The sequence below is a fragment of the Equus caballus genome, chromosome 30 (assembly GCF_041296265.1).
Source record: "Equus caballus isolate H_3958 breed thoroughbred chromosome 30, TB-T2T, whole genome shotgun sequence".
NCBI classification, from domain to species: Eukaryota; Metazoa; Chordata; class Mammalia; order Perissodactyla; family Equidae; genus Equus; species Equus caballus.
In genome coordinates, this window is record NC_091713.1 from 30,136,349 (window position 1) to 30,151,129 (window position 14,781).

The following is a 14,781-nucleotide window of genomic DNA, read 5'->3' on the forward strand; positions in this document are numbered from 1 at the left end:
TTATCACTGTATTTTGGGAAGAGATTCCTAGATGCAGAATTGATGAGTAAAGAGTGAATGCTTATCTAATTTTGCAGGGTGTTACCAAATTCCCCTCCATTAAGAGTTCTACCATTTGCATTCCCACTAGTATGTATGAATGTGCCTATTTCCCCGCAGATCTATCAAAAGAGTATGATGTTAGGCTTGATTTTTGGTTAATCTAATAGGTGAAGAATGGTTTCTCAGTGAAGTTTTCATTTGCATTCCTTTTATGGCCAAAGTTGATCATGTTTAGGGGTCATATCATTTCTTTTTCTGTTAAACTATTAATACTTCTTCCCCATTTTTCTGTCAGAAGTTTGATTTCCTCCTTCTCCTTCTCTATGTTTATCTTTCTCTTTTTAATATATTGAGGATATAAACTTTTATAGGTTACAAATGATCTTTTCCCAGTGTGTCATTTGTCTTCTGTTTTTGTTGATGTTGTTTCTGTTGCCATGCAAGAGTTTTGTCCCGAATTTTTATGTAATCACAGTTATAAATATCTTACTGCTTTTGGGTTTTGTTATATTTAGGAAAGTTACTTCTCCCAAGTTATAAAGGAATTCACTTTTTTCCCCCCTCTAGAACTGGTTTGTTTCATTATTTACATTTGAATCTTCGATCTGTTTGGAAATTATTCTGATATATGGTTGATCTAATTCTTTTTTCTTGTGGCTGTTGAGTTACCCAAACATCGTTTATTAAAGATAGACCATATCTTGTCTGATTATCATCATAGTGTCTATACCTGACAAATTGTAGGCTCTCAAAAAATGTTTGAATGATTGAAAAAAATTTCTCTTAAAGATCTTCTAGTTCACTTTATCAAAACTTTGATTATCATCTGTAACTCTAGAAATTCTTTAAAAATATTCGAAATTTATTAAATTTGAGTAGATTCAGTGAATATGTGCCAGTTATACAAGATATAGGGCAAACTTTGGTATGATGCTAATCAGCTTGTTAATGACTATTTTTCATTAATTGTAAACCTGGAAAAATTGTTAAAAACAGAAAACTATGAAGAAGAAAAGACCCATTATTCCATTTTCCAGAAATCACCATTTGTTTTTTATGTATTTTCTAGGATTTTTTTTTGAATGTGTCTGGTTGTGGAAAATGAACCGTGTTACGTTGTTTTGTGTCTTGATTTCTTTTTTTGGCTTAATAGAATATATGAGTGTTTTTCTGTTATTAAATAGTCTTTGAATCCAAATTTTAAATGACTATAATATTCCATTATATAATTACCACAGTTTATTTAATTTCTATTTTGAGAATTTAAAATTTTTTCCTTGTTTTGCTTCCTTGATTATTGCCTGATAATAGATTTTTAATTGAGGGTGGATGGTTGAAAGGCTCTTGTTAAATATTTTTAAGTTCTTTTTCAGAAAGGCTTTACCAATTTACACTGCCATTTGGGGTACTTTCTCATTTTCATTACCTGAATAGACTATTACTTTAAAAATTACCTTCCGATTTGAAAGATAAAGATGGGACCTGGTGCATTCTAAGTGCATTTATCTCACTACTCTTGAGGCTGAATATGTTTTATTTATTGGATAATTTCATTGTTTGTGATTTATTTATGACTTATGATTGAATTTCTTTTGGAGTATTGATGTTTTCTTCTACGAGTTCTTTATCAAGACACTTACCCTACTGTCCATTATTATAAATATTTCCTCAGTTTGTCTTTTACCTTTTGTCTTTTAATTTTGTTTATGGTAGAAGTTAATTTTACGTAGCGGTTAGTATTCTGTTTATCTTTTCCTGCTTGATTTCTTTCTCTCTCTGTTTGAATTCCTTCTTACTCTGTGATCAGTAAAATAGTCCCCTGACCCCCGCGTGATAAGTTTAATTATTAGTACAGTATTGTACTTATTTTGCTGCACCTGGAATTTATTTTTGTAATAGTATGAGGACTTAACTTGAATTCTAAAAGATTAAATCCTAGACCTTAGCCAGTTTTCCTATTGAATAATGAAATAGTAAATTCTAATTTGTTCATAATACCAGGTTACTATAAATGGTACGGTCTCTTGCAGGTCTAATTTTTTTTTTTAATTTAACTGCCTAATTCTTGTACCAGTACAAACCAAAATCATTGTTGCTTATGGAAGTTCTTTATTGTCATTTAGAATATTTTCTTAGCTACCGATACTTTTTTTCCGTATTACTTTTATAATCATTTTGTGATTTCCATTCACACACTCTAGAAACTTAAAAAACTATTTATTAAGATTTGATTGGGCTTACACTGACCCTATATATTAAAACAGCTTTTCCCCCTAGAATATTTAGAAAATGCAGATGAACAAGATATCTTAATTGGGGGAAGAATGTCCGTTTTAAAAGTAGGTATTCTTGTTACCTAAAAACAAGTCTCACCTTTAATTGTCAGAATTTTTATATCTCTCAGTAAAAGTTCAGTATTCCCCATAGAATTCCCTCTTACTTGTTGTAGTGATTATTCTTTATTTTTAAAATGTTGTTTTTGTGAGTTAATTTTTTTCCATAGTATTGTATAATGGGTTATTATGTGTAAGACTCTTGTTTTAGTGTTTTAATCTTGTTTTTGACTGATTTTCTGAGTTCTTTTTATTCTTTGAGTCATTCGCTCTGTTGGGTGTTATATAATAATTAAATATATATTTTTTTCTCTTTTCTGTAGTTATATTTCAGTTCAAGAGTCATTAAGATCTCAATTAAAAAAACAAAACAATAGAAACTCTTTTCAAATGAACTTTGACATAGAATCTTTTCATGTATCACAGAAAAGTGCAGTTGCTGTTAAAGTGAGGGCGGGACTCTAGAATGCCACTCTTGGGTTTACTAACTATTACTGAAACAGCTAAGGAAATTAGTTTGGAAACTACTGTTAAATCATAAAACAATGTCTATTTATGGCCTTAGTGAGCGTTCTTATTTCTACTCTTAACTTTTTCTGACAATTAAGTATGATTTTGGGTATGGTTTACAGTGATTTCCTTTAGTTTTAATTTTCTAATAGTATTTACTTTTTAAATCACAAGTGGGAAAAGTTTTATTAAATCCCTTGAAAGAAATTTATTGTGGTGGTTATAGTGTGATTTTATTAACTTGTTTCAAATCTTCAGTGTGTTAGAAAATTCTCATTGCTATCAGAATCCCATGTTAATTCTGTTTTTATCTATATTCTAATGTATTTTTAGTAGCATTTTAGTTATGACAATGAAGCATACAACCCTTAAACATTTCATTGAAAACTCATACAAACATGAATTTAAGATTTTGCTATAATATTTATAGCTTTCTGTTCTTTAATATTTGTTTTTTATGATGTTATTGATCCGTTTTCCTTTTTTTCAGTGTTTAGGATACTAAAGTGAGATTCAAATTTATAATCTGTAGGATTCATTTGGAAGTTGAAATAACTGGATTAATACACAGACTAAGCAACTGCCTTAGCCCCCATTGTCCTCCAGCTCCGACATTGGCTGTGGTAAGGGAGAGGAGATTCCTGTAGGTGCAGAAACGTTTGCCTGCCTCCTCTGGCAGATTGGATCTGGAACGTAGTAAGGTTTATGTTACAGCATGCTTGGAGGAGGGTGTGCACATGTGTTGATGGAGTGTACAGTGACAGGTTTCTTCCTGAAACTCAAGATGTCCCTTTTTAGTATTTGATGTACATTACCTGTCTTCTGAGAGTAATGTTTAAGTGATACACTGTTATTCTGGGAGGTATATTAGAAATGTGTAGTGGGGATCTTTTTTGGCTTCTTAAATCTTAAGTTTTGTAGTTAAGCAGTAAAAACTGAAAACAACCCCCAAAGCTTGAATCAGCTGGCTGAAAAGATTTTACCACCTTATCAACAAAACAGAAGGTGACTAACCAGAAGCACGGGTAAATACAGTGCTGCCTTTGTCTATTAACAATGATCACTTGTGCTTCAGAACAAGCACCTTTTAATAATTTCTGAGTGCCACCTGCGTCTTGTTTACAGATGTGTCTCAGAGCCCAGAGGAGCAAGAGATAAGCCGTAATTCTTAGGCTTTTCTAAGGTTTTGGCCACCAGTCATCACCAACTACAAAGGAGAAGAAAAGATAACTGAGGGATCGGATTTCCTCTCCTTCCCCTTCTCTTTATTTGCCCCTAACATCAGATGCCCCTCCAGCGTGTGAAACGGTTGTGAAGCCTGGAGGCCCTGGCAGAAGATGAAGAGTAAGTGGAGAGTAGGAGAAGAGACAGGCCATTTTTGTTGAGCTTTTTTAGACCTTACAGCAGGTGTCATGTGTGAAATATCCAGCAGAATAACATAATGGCTGAGAGCATGGTCTTTGAAATGGAACCCTGCTGCTTTCCTAGCTGTGTGATCTAGATATTCAGCCCTTTGTGTGAGTCTGTCTTCCCTGTCTCTCAGTGTTTAAGAGGATTACGTGAGATCATGTCTGTAAAGCGCTTTAACACAGTACCAGGCACACAATTATGCTCAGTCTACTGATAGCTCCTGCTGCTGCTGCTGTTATTTCTACAGGGGTTTTGGATAATAGATATTAACTAAGATTCCAGTTGAGTTATATGTGATTATGTTGTAAACTAAGGTGAGAAATTTAAATTACTTACTTGAATTAGAATTTCATCACCTATAATGTTGGTCAAGATAACCTGTTGTAAATATTGAAAGTTTTGGTATTTTTATCTTCTAAAATATCTGTTAACACTTTGAGTATAAAGATTACATAGTTGATGTTCCTATAATTTTTTCTTTGACCAAGTGCAGTGCTGTCATTTAAAATTATATTTTCATGCGTAGTAACTACATAGTAGGGCATGAAAAGGCACAATTAATACTTGGTGAGATATTTTTAAATACCATAATATTTGCTGAAGAAATCAGCTTGCATATTGTTGTAGAAGATCAAAAATAAATTAATAGAATATTTATTTTAAAATAAGGGTTTTCAGCAGTATTAAGAAACTTTATTTGATTCAGTGCTCTTTGAGACCTCTGAGTGTCATCAGATCACCATCAGTTTTCCAGATATTTTATCAGGAATATAGAAATGATTTTAAATTGATGTCTGAGATGGGAGGAATTTGTTAAGAATTCTGTTTTTCATATGTCAACTTTTTAAACTTGAATTTTTCCAGAAGGAAAGTGCTATCTTTTAAAGATCCTGCACTGGAATCGTAATTTGGACAAACAGCACCTGCATTCTGTTTCTTGTGCCTACCTGTGCTTGCACATGCGTGCACATACCCTCGCCCCCCCCCCCCCCAAGCTTCTGAAGTATAATTGAGAGCATTATTCTACACTGAGGGAAGATTCCTTCTGTCTTTCATCAGACTTGCTCATCTAATTTGATACATCCTCTAATATGTGACTTTTATTTAGTAATTGTAGTCTTTTTGTAATCATATCGAATAAATTAAGTGAAGAGCAGACTTAACCAAGAGCTGGGGATGTTATATAGCTCAGCTTTCAAAGTTACTCTGTGTAGAATAGAAAACGTAGACTGCCGAATTGAAAATGGGAGATAAATCGAGTATAAACAGAATTCAACATATTAGTAAGTACTTAAATAGTTTCTGTGATTCTGAACTTCTGCAAATGTTAAAATTATGTTTTGGTGCAATATCTCTTCAAAATAGAATCAAGGATAAAAATGATTGTCTTTAAAATTAGGATAAGTAACATCCTGACTAAATTAAATTCATAAATTTTACATACTTGTATAAAATAAAAACTATGTTAAAGTTAGTGGGTTAGTATTTCTCGATTTTAAAATATATAATGGAGCCAAACAAAATTACTGTGAAAATATTTGTACCATAACACTCAGTAAAGATTTTTCGTTTACTTTTTTTTATTAAAAACTTGATAAAAGTGCATTGTATACATTGTTCATTCTAGAATCAAGTTTTCATCAAACATTGTAGTTTTCTCCCATCCCTCCCAAAAAGGTTTTTAATTGGTGATGTGGAATATTTGTCATCTACCAAGTTAAAAACTGCAGGTTTGTAAACTTGGCACTCTGAGAAAGAAGTCGGTGCCATGAAATGATGAAGTATTGGCATGTGTACACCTGCTGTCAGGAAATAAACTTCCCATATGGTGCAGTTTGGCAGACATGCATCTTAAAAATGTATTGAATGAAACTGCTGCTTCGCTCTTTATCCCTTATCTTTTTCCAACAGTACATTCTCTTTGTGCCTGTAAGTAATCACTTCTACTTCAGTTCGAGGAACATGATACACTTTTACAGATACGCTTGAAGTGAAGTGGTGGTGCTCCTTAAGAGTGCAGTAACTGATCTAATTGGATAACTCATTGAAATACTAGCTTGGCCCTTAACACCAACAAGGAAACAAACTTTGTCTATTTTGAAACATTTAAATTTTTTTTTATAAAAACTTGAGCCTGAGACACATTGATTTTTCACATTTTATCACATCATGTCAAAATAATTTTCCCAGATATATGTGAGTATTAATAAAAGAAAATATTTCAGATGTTTTTAAAAAGTAAGGACTTAGATGAGAACTGCATTGATGAAACATCTGAACTTTATAAATGTGTTTATGATATTCAACTAAATCTTATTGCATGGAATATAGCTTTTAGAACCCTAGAATAGTCAGGTCAGAAAATTTGTCCTTTGCACAATTACAAAGTTTCCTTAAAATTGACAGTGATGTTTTATTTACATTTAATTATTTATGTGATATGAAAAACTGAATTTAAAATGAAGGGTGTTTTGAATGTCTCCATTTCTTAAATTAAAATTTATGTGGACGATATATGCAAATACATCTTGTTGGCCCCTAACATAAATCTTGAACCATTGATGTGTGCATGCTTGTTATTGCATGTTAATACACAGAATCCCTTTATACAATTTTTTTAAATAGATTCTTTTGGGATATCTTTTTGTTATATAATGTATTTTGGAGAATTACCTTCTTCAGAAATTAAAAAAATAATTTTTTGAATTCCTGTATGTGATGAGTTTTAACTAAAACTTGTCCTATGGATGTAATCAGTTTTAACTATACATGCTTTTAGCAATATTTTACAGATTGCACGTTTGAAAAAGAAAGTTGTCTTTCCTAGTGTAGTTTACGGTGGCGATACCTGCCTGCCTTTTCTTTTGCTGCGTTGGCACAAGCATTGTGCTTATTTTGTTGTAAATGGTTCCAGTATTTTATCAGTTCACTAGGCTGGAACTGATGAGAGGTAATTAGGTGGCTGTATTTACAGCTTGAATAAGAAACTCGCCAGTGGTTGAACACAAACTCATTGGGAGGGGGCACAGGATCAATTCTCAGCTTGGCAAGACAGATCCCTACATACACATCTTCCAAGTGCAAACGACGGATGCTTAAAGAAACTTTAAATATCTTCTCTGCTAGATCACCAGAGAAAACATAACCAGTCCCTGAACAGAAGACAGGGTAGCGCTCACTTGGGTAGAGTTCTGGTGGCATGTACCACTTGCTGTCTTTGTTTCGGTTGGGTGCGTATCCTCTCATTAGGTAACCAGTGAAATAGTTATGTCTGGGAGGCAGGTCTGGCTTCAGTAACTTATGTATTAAATATTCAGTGTTGACAAACATGTCACTGTCAGTTTTCATGACATATGGAATATGTGGACAGTATGTTGCAACCCAGTTCATGCCCATTAGTGTTTTAATGGTCAAATTATAGTATGTATCTAAATATTCCTGTTGAATTATATCATGATATTGTCTGCTTTCTTCCAGTATTGCACGTTGAAGGTAGCCATTTAACTTAATACTTACGCCCAACAAAAAAATCCGTGTCACTTGGATACCAGGTGCTAGACTTTCGTTGCCCCAGGTTTGCCGAATCGCTCTTCTAGCTTCTATCTGTCCAGGTTCTGCAGCTATTAGTAGTATTAAAAAAGGGCTTTTCTCCTGGCATTTTTCAGGTTCATTGATAATATATTTGAAATGGTAAGAATTTGGATGTCCAGTACCTTTCTCATTGTAGATACTTCCATTGGCACTAAGTGTGTTCTCCAGCCCTGTAACTCCTTGTGGAGACAAGTCTGTGTTATTGGAATTAATTGCTGTTTGAGGCCTCAGAGTTTGAGGGACTGTTTCTTTCCAAAGGTTCCGAAGAGAGCTGTGGTTTGTCTCACTTTTTGTAGAACGAAATCCTCGGAAAGTGTATGTTACAGGGTTTTCTTTGAATCCAGCTCTGCCTGGCAGCCAGTCGTGATGATTGAAAAACAAAAACATAGCAAAAAGAAACACTAGAGAAAGTACACCAATAAGATGGGTACGGAACAGAGACCTCTTGGCATTCCAGCTCATCTTTGCAAAGCAGCAGTGTCTTCTCCTCCACTGAAGCATGTTGTAAATATCCACTAATGAGATATGCAATATTGGTGGCTGAAAGTGTTTTCTTCTCCTGAATCAATACTGTTCTTTGGTAATCATTTTCTAATTCGGTCACATTGTTTCCCTCGCAGTCATTCTGTAAAGATGAAGCATAAAAGTTTATAAAATGGTAAATGTTACAGAACTGCCTGAAAGAGACTTTGGATGCTAGTAAAATTAGGACACATGAGAATATTTAGGCTGTGAAAATATAATAACCTGGGGACAAAGTTTATAGTTTGTTTCTTGTTGGCAACATTCCATCACTGAGAACAGGATTAATTTCATTAAAAATGTACCTTTGTCGCACAATGAGCACTTTAAAGAGAAGTGATGGATTGATTTTCTTCCACTTATTTCATTGTCTCAGCTCTGATGATCATTTATACTTTTGACCCGAGTTAAAGATTTAGTTTTATGCATGTAGAAGAGAAGAATGTTACTGGATTCCTGAGAGAGGCCGTGTAAGAAGGCCTGAGAGCAGATGGAAAATTTATTGGCATTAATTAAAATGGATTTGACATACCATTGGTGGTATGGAGCACAGTCAGTGGCCTTTTTTGTAAAATGGTCATGTATCAGTTGTGGGACAGACGGTGCAAGGTTGATGATGGCAGAGTTCTGTTAGTCACAGTACACTGCTTGGCGTGTTTCCATTGGCCCCTACTGTGTTGAGAAAGTCAATGAGAAGATGCACCTGTCAAAATTAATTTTCAGGGTCCAGTAACTTCAGTGCAGTATTTTAAGACAGTAATAAATGATGAACATTTTCAAGCACTCTTATCTAATTTTTACCTTCCATCTCAAATATGAGGTATTCAGGAGATCATTGTCCTTACTTAGACTTAAGATTGATTTTTAAAATGTGGCAGCTAGTTATCACTAGTTATCTGTGGCCTTGGCAGAGCGCTGTCATGTCTCAGTTGAGTCTCCATGTTAGAATTAAACAAAGAGTTACTTTGAACGGTCTTCAGATTTATTATAAAATTATAGGCACTAGGTACTATCATATCCAACTGTTTAAAATGGAAATTTCACAAAATGCATTTTTAAAGATTTCTTGAGTTGTGCTGTGTTCTGAATTTGCATGTAGAGAACGTGTTATTTTTAGGACTTCTGCTAGCATGACACTTAGAGCCTTAGATTTTTAAAAAGATATGAGATGTCAATATGGAAGGTTCATGATGCCACATGTTAAGAACTGGTTGTGTTATCTTTGAACAAGGTTTTTCAGTGCATAGCACAAATTTGTTCATGGTTTTCACTTCTAGGTTTTTGGATCAAGGCGTGGGGGTTGAGGTGGGCAAGGAGCTGTAGTTTTATTTCTATTGAGAGAAAAAACTTTTTGGGAAGGTGGCAAATGTGTAATTTTAATTTTTTCAACTTTTTATTGTGAAATTATTTCTTTAAGCAAAAGAAAACTAGTCAATTAAAAAATATAGGAACATTTGTTTATTTGAAATAATAATGTATACATACATACGTATCTGTTTATTTAGCCTGTGGTATTGGGAGATTTATGGTTGATACCACATTTGTTTAACTTGACATGACGTTTAATTACTTTTGGAAAATAATGGCATTTACATGCAAGTCCTCATATAATTGAATAATTGTAGACTAAAAATCACGTATATAATGTGAATTACTTTGAAAATATTGATTGAAAGTGTTAAGACATACCTATGAATGAAAGCACTACTATTCTAGTAACAGCCACTAGGAGGAGCAAGTAGATGGGAAATGGGACGAATTTCTAAAGTGTAATAGGACAGGCGCCAGCTTTTAATAATTTCTAGTATCTGAAATTATGTAGTACTTTTAGAAGTTATGGTATTTCTCAACTGTAAAAAATTATTTAATCATTTTGTGAGCTAGGAACAGGGATTTTTTTAAGTTTGGGATTTTAAAAACATAGAATCTACTTTTCTATTTATTAGAGTTTATTTACATGAATTTTAATTTCACATACTCTAATGAAGACCAAGGCGATTGACTGTATGAGTAAAACATAGTTCTGCTGTGAGCTAAGCTGAAGGTAATAGAGCTGAGTGTTCTGATGTAGAAACTCATGTTTTTCCTTCTTGCACTTATAAATAGTTTGCCATTCTGTTTGGACCAGGACACAGTTTCTAAGCTTTTATTTCAAATGAAATATTTGATAAATAGTAATGATTCTTCCTTCACCTCATAAAAAAGCCAGTAGATGTAAGGGTTATGTGTGTAAATTTAAAAGAAACAAAAACTGCTTTATAAATTGACTTGATAATGTATTTTAAACATTCCAAAGCTAAATTAAATGTATCAGCTCTCTGTTAATGTAATAGTGCTTGGAATCTGGTTGAAGTCCAATCATGTAGATCTTTTAAAAGTGTAAATTTGGTGTTAGGAAGCAGTAAATACAAGGGCAGCTGTTTGAGTGAATGTTTGAATAAAGGACTGAAGAAATGAATGAAAGTAAATACTATAGTAGTAAATTGTGATATTTTTATGAAAACAGTATACCTGAAGTGATGTCTCTAAAGTATTTCAGTGTTATAGAAAACAGCAAATTATTATATGTTGTAATCTAGCACAAATACATAGTTTATGGTCCTATGTGATTTTGTAGCAATAGGTGATAGAGATGCATCTTAATTTAAATTCATCATATTTGTGTGTTTGTAAATATTAAGCTGCTCAGGCTTGAAATCCATGTACTATTTGTTAATCTCCCATTGATAAATGAAGTGCATGTGTCTAGCCTTAAAAATTCTTTCTTAAAAGTTTCTCAGGTATTTATCATAAAATTTTGTTAAAAGGAGAGTAAACTAAAAGTAAACTGTTCCTCCTTTTATTAAATAATAAAATTATTCTCTAGTTACTGCCTGTTGTATTTAATTCTTAAAAGTAGGAACAAGACAAGAAAGTTACAGTATTTTGGTTTTCTAAATAGTTTGACTTTTACATCTCAGCATGGAAGTAGCTTTGATTTATCTCCTGAGTTTTTTATGGCAATATTTTCCAGTTATTAATGTGTATTTACATCTTATGGATTGAAGTTCATGGAGAGAGCGTTACTGTAAAATGTTCAGTGACTTCACACACACAGAGTTTTCATTATTTGGCTTCTAAAAGTGTTGATATCTTTAGTCTGTTTGAACAGTTTTAGATCTAAGTGGCGCTTGAATAAAATAATCCTATACTTTTGAGATATCTAGCTTGTAAAAATGATTGGTGACTTTAATCTGAGAGACTTGAGATTTTTTACAACCATATTTTTTTGTTTAATACCATCTGATTTCATTCTTTGGTGGAATAAAAATTCATGGTATGAGCGAGTTGATGTTGCGATGTAATAATAATAGGGCCTGATAAGCTCGTTTAATTTTAGAATGGAATGCTTACATATGTCTTAAAATTGTTTGCCTTTTGTGGTTATTAAATAAGTTATTGAGTTGTGCTGTGAAATTGAGCAAAAATCAGGATCTTTGATAGATCAGCAAGAAATACTAGAAATATCTTTGAGTTCCTGAGCCATGAGTTGCTATTCTAACTATGATTGTTGCTAAAATAGTTTATTAGGTTTATTTCTGCCCTGCACACACATAGCATGGCAGTAGTTCCTTACTACATATTAATATAGCCTGGAAGCACAGTAACTACGTTTATGTTTAATATTTTGACCTTGTATTGCTGTTCATGTATATTTTTATATCAAAGTAATTTTATACTATGTTTCTGATTTCATTTTAAAAATGTTCACCAAGAACAGCCTCATATTTGCTCATTCAGAATCAGTCTGTTGCTTAAAATAAAGGCTCACTATTTCAAATGAGGGAATCTTTTAGCAACTATTGATATTTCTTTGTTTAAAGTTGTCTTCATGGACACTGTGATCACATGCAAATCTACTGTGGTCTTGTCCTTTCCATAAACTCAGACTGCCTTATGTGATCCTCTGCAAATGCTTTCTTTTTAGTATCGTATACCTCGATAATACTTAAAATTTGTTCATACTCTCTTAGTTTGTGTTCTTTATCTTTATTTGGGGAGATACTGGAGGGAAGATTCTGTTACTAAAAGCTGTTATATATTAAGATTTTATTTTAAAAGGACTTTGAAAAAAGCTCTTAATGTTAAGATCATCTTTGATAATATTTAATGAAATTTCACTGCATTGTCTCTTTTGATAGCCATTTTTAAGAAAGCACTTTAATTTACTAGATAGGATTCAATGTGACCTAATTTGTTAGAGGATTTCTGTGTTTTCTTTAGAGGGCTACAGAGTTTTTTTTTTTTAAGTTTAATTTCTCAGAGAATCCTTTAAGCACATCTTGTTACTATTTGCTTTTTCTCTCTCTTATGTCTACTAATCCGTAACTACTCCAAGCTACATATTTACTTGAATAAACCAGTGACAGCTTGTTTTCTAAACAATGACAAATTTTAACATCATAAATTTAGAAACCCTGTCATAGTTTCAAGGACAGTGAACTGTATGAACTTGTTTATCAGATATTAGTGCCTCCAGGGCAATGAAAAGGTAACAGACATTTCACTGAATATCACACACAAGATATCGACATACCTTCCTTGGTCAGGCCATTTATGTGGAGAGGATTATGCCCACTGAAAATACTTTTGGCACGCCATCACTTCAGCAAAAAAGATGCTATCGAACATGCGCACATCCCCCAGTAGTCTGCCTCCTGCGATTGCTTTTCACAGTATCCAAAGTGTCCATCTGTCTGCTTGTCTTCAAGTTACCCCCCTTGTTCATAGGGGTCCTAGTCTTCTGAGGTTTTTCCTTTCTTTCATTTTCTTTCTCTTTGTTTAAACAAAAGAGCTGCAGTTGCTCGTTCTGTTTGGAGCACTGTTGACTCTCCCCGACAGTTGATGCATCGAGGCTTTTCACATCTGCTGTTTTCCTGGTCGGACAATGCAGTGCTGTATTCTCTTCCCAGTATCCATATTTCTAGTAATAACACTGAGCTGCAATGTAAAGCAGCCAGAGCTAGAATGTAGGGCTTCGATTGTCTTGGAAAAGAAGAGGGTTTAACTCTCGTTGTTGCCTGGCAGCTGCAGGAAGGATTTTAAGCAGTTTTACTGGGGTTTTAGTCTGTAATATGAAATCCACGGTTCCTCAGCTGCTGCACAGGCAGGCAGCAGTTTAAATGTGGGCTTGACAGATGCTCTCTCTGACAGAGCAGAATTGAACGTCACTGCTTGGCTGAATCCCACGTGATTGTTTGCATTCATTTTGACTAAAATCCTAAGGTAGGGAGAAGCTTAGAGATTCTGCTTCTATGTGATAAATTATATATATTCAGTACAAGTGCAGTGATGAGTGAATAATACAAGAAAGGGATGATTATGAAATGAATGGTTATAATTTTATTTTTTCCAGCTTATTTCCTTTTTTTTTTTTACTTTATGCTTAAGCACAGGCTTTCTAAATGTTTTCAGTGTTAGATGCTGGTTTTCATGTTTCTTACATGATTTTATAGGGCATAAGCAATTTAAGCTTTTATATGTAACTTGCTGTAATTTAACCCCTTACTGTACTCCTTCCTTGAAGTTTTTTTCCTCGCATTGCTCTGATTTTACTAATATCTAGGTAGGACTCATAGACCTTTATCTGTAACTTAGACCCTCTCTCCCACCCCCCTATTCTGGGTTTTGTAGAAACCAGCTGATGGATTGCTTTACTGACATGTGATGTGATAAAGCCCCCTCCTTGCTTTCTCTCTTAGGGTTTCTAGTGGTCTTAAAGGCAGCAAAACTTTTTTTTAAATCACTTTTTAATGTCAGCATTTATTATTTATTTATTTTCCCTTTTCTTTAAAACTTCGTGTGTGGTAGAATTCAACAAATACAGCACACTCATACAGGATCTTCTTGGTGGGTGATCATATTTACTTGTCCTAATATTTCAGGGTGCTTTAGTAACTTGCCATGAGGCAGATTTTCAGTAAGCAGTAGATACTCACCCTGAAGTATTTCTTTGTATGGTTAGTCTCCTGGGCACCTTGCTTGCTTCTCTTTTTCTAGAGAATACTGAAATGTCTCTCTCTCTTTTTTTTTTTTAGGTAGCCTGAATTATCTTTTTCCTCTGAGACTTCAGGGACATTAACTCCTAGAAATTGATCGCGTTGGAACTTAGGCTGTATGTTTGTAGTCATGTGTGCTCTTCATCCTACCTATCTTCCCCAGTAATGTCTATTTCAAGTATAGATTTACATTTTCTCTAATATTTTAAATTTTTTTGTCCTCATTATATTTTTTAATGTAGCTGATGGAATGTGCTTTGGAGTTTTAGGAGTCCTATGACTGTTTTATAGGAGTGTATGTGATTTTCCTAGAAATGTCAAAAGGAACATTAAGA

The 14,781-nt window shown here is 33.6% G+C and overlaps 2 protein-coding genes across 5 annotated transcripts in view; one reads left to right on the forward strand and one right to left on the reverse strand.

Moving 5' to 3' along the window:
- CDC73 (cell division cycle 73) overlaps positions 1–14,781 on the forward strand; it is a 215,646-nt gene that overhangs the window by 55,944 nt on the left and 144,921 nt on the right. The gene's annotated exons all lie outside the window — the stretch shown is intronic.
- On the reverse strand, positions 5,852–13,617 carry B3GALT2 (beta-1,3-galactosyltransferase 2). Of its 2 annotated transcripts, XM_070255770.1 has the most exons (3): positions 12,985–13,574; positions 8,941–9,080; positions 5,852–8,511 (listed from the first exon to the last, which is right to left on the reverse strand). In XM_070255770.1, exon 3 carries the CDS (start codon positions 8,385–8,387, stop codon positions 7,119–7,121), a length of 1,269 nt encoding a protein of 422 aa, XP_070111871.1. In that variant the 5' UTR covers positions 8,388–8,511; positions 8,941–9,080; positions 12,985–13,574; the 3' UTR covers positions 5,852–7,118. The 2 variants fall into 2 exon arrangements, with proteins under 2 accessions (XP_070111871.1, XP_001915859.1); XM_001915824.5 differs by lacking the exon at positions 8,941–9,080 and having other exon boundaries at positions 12,985–13,617.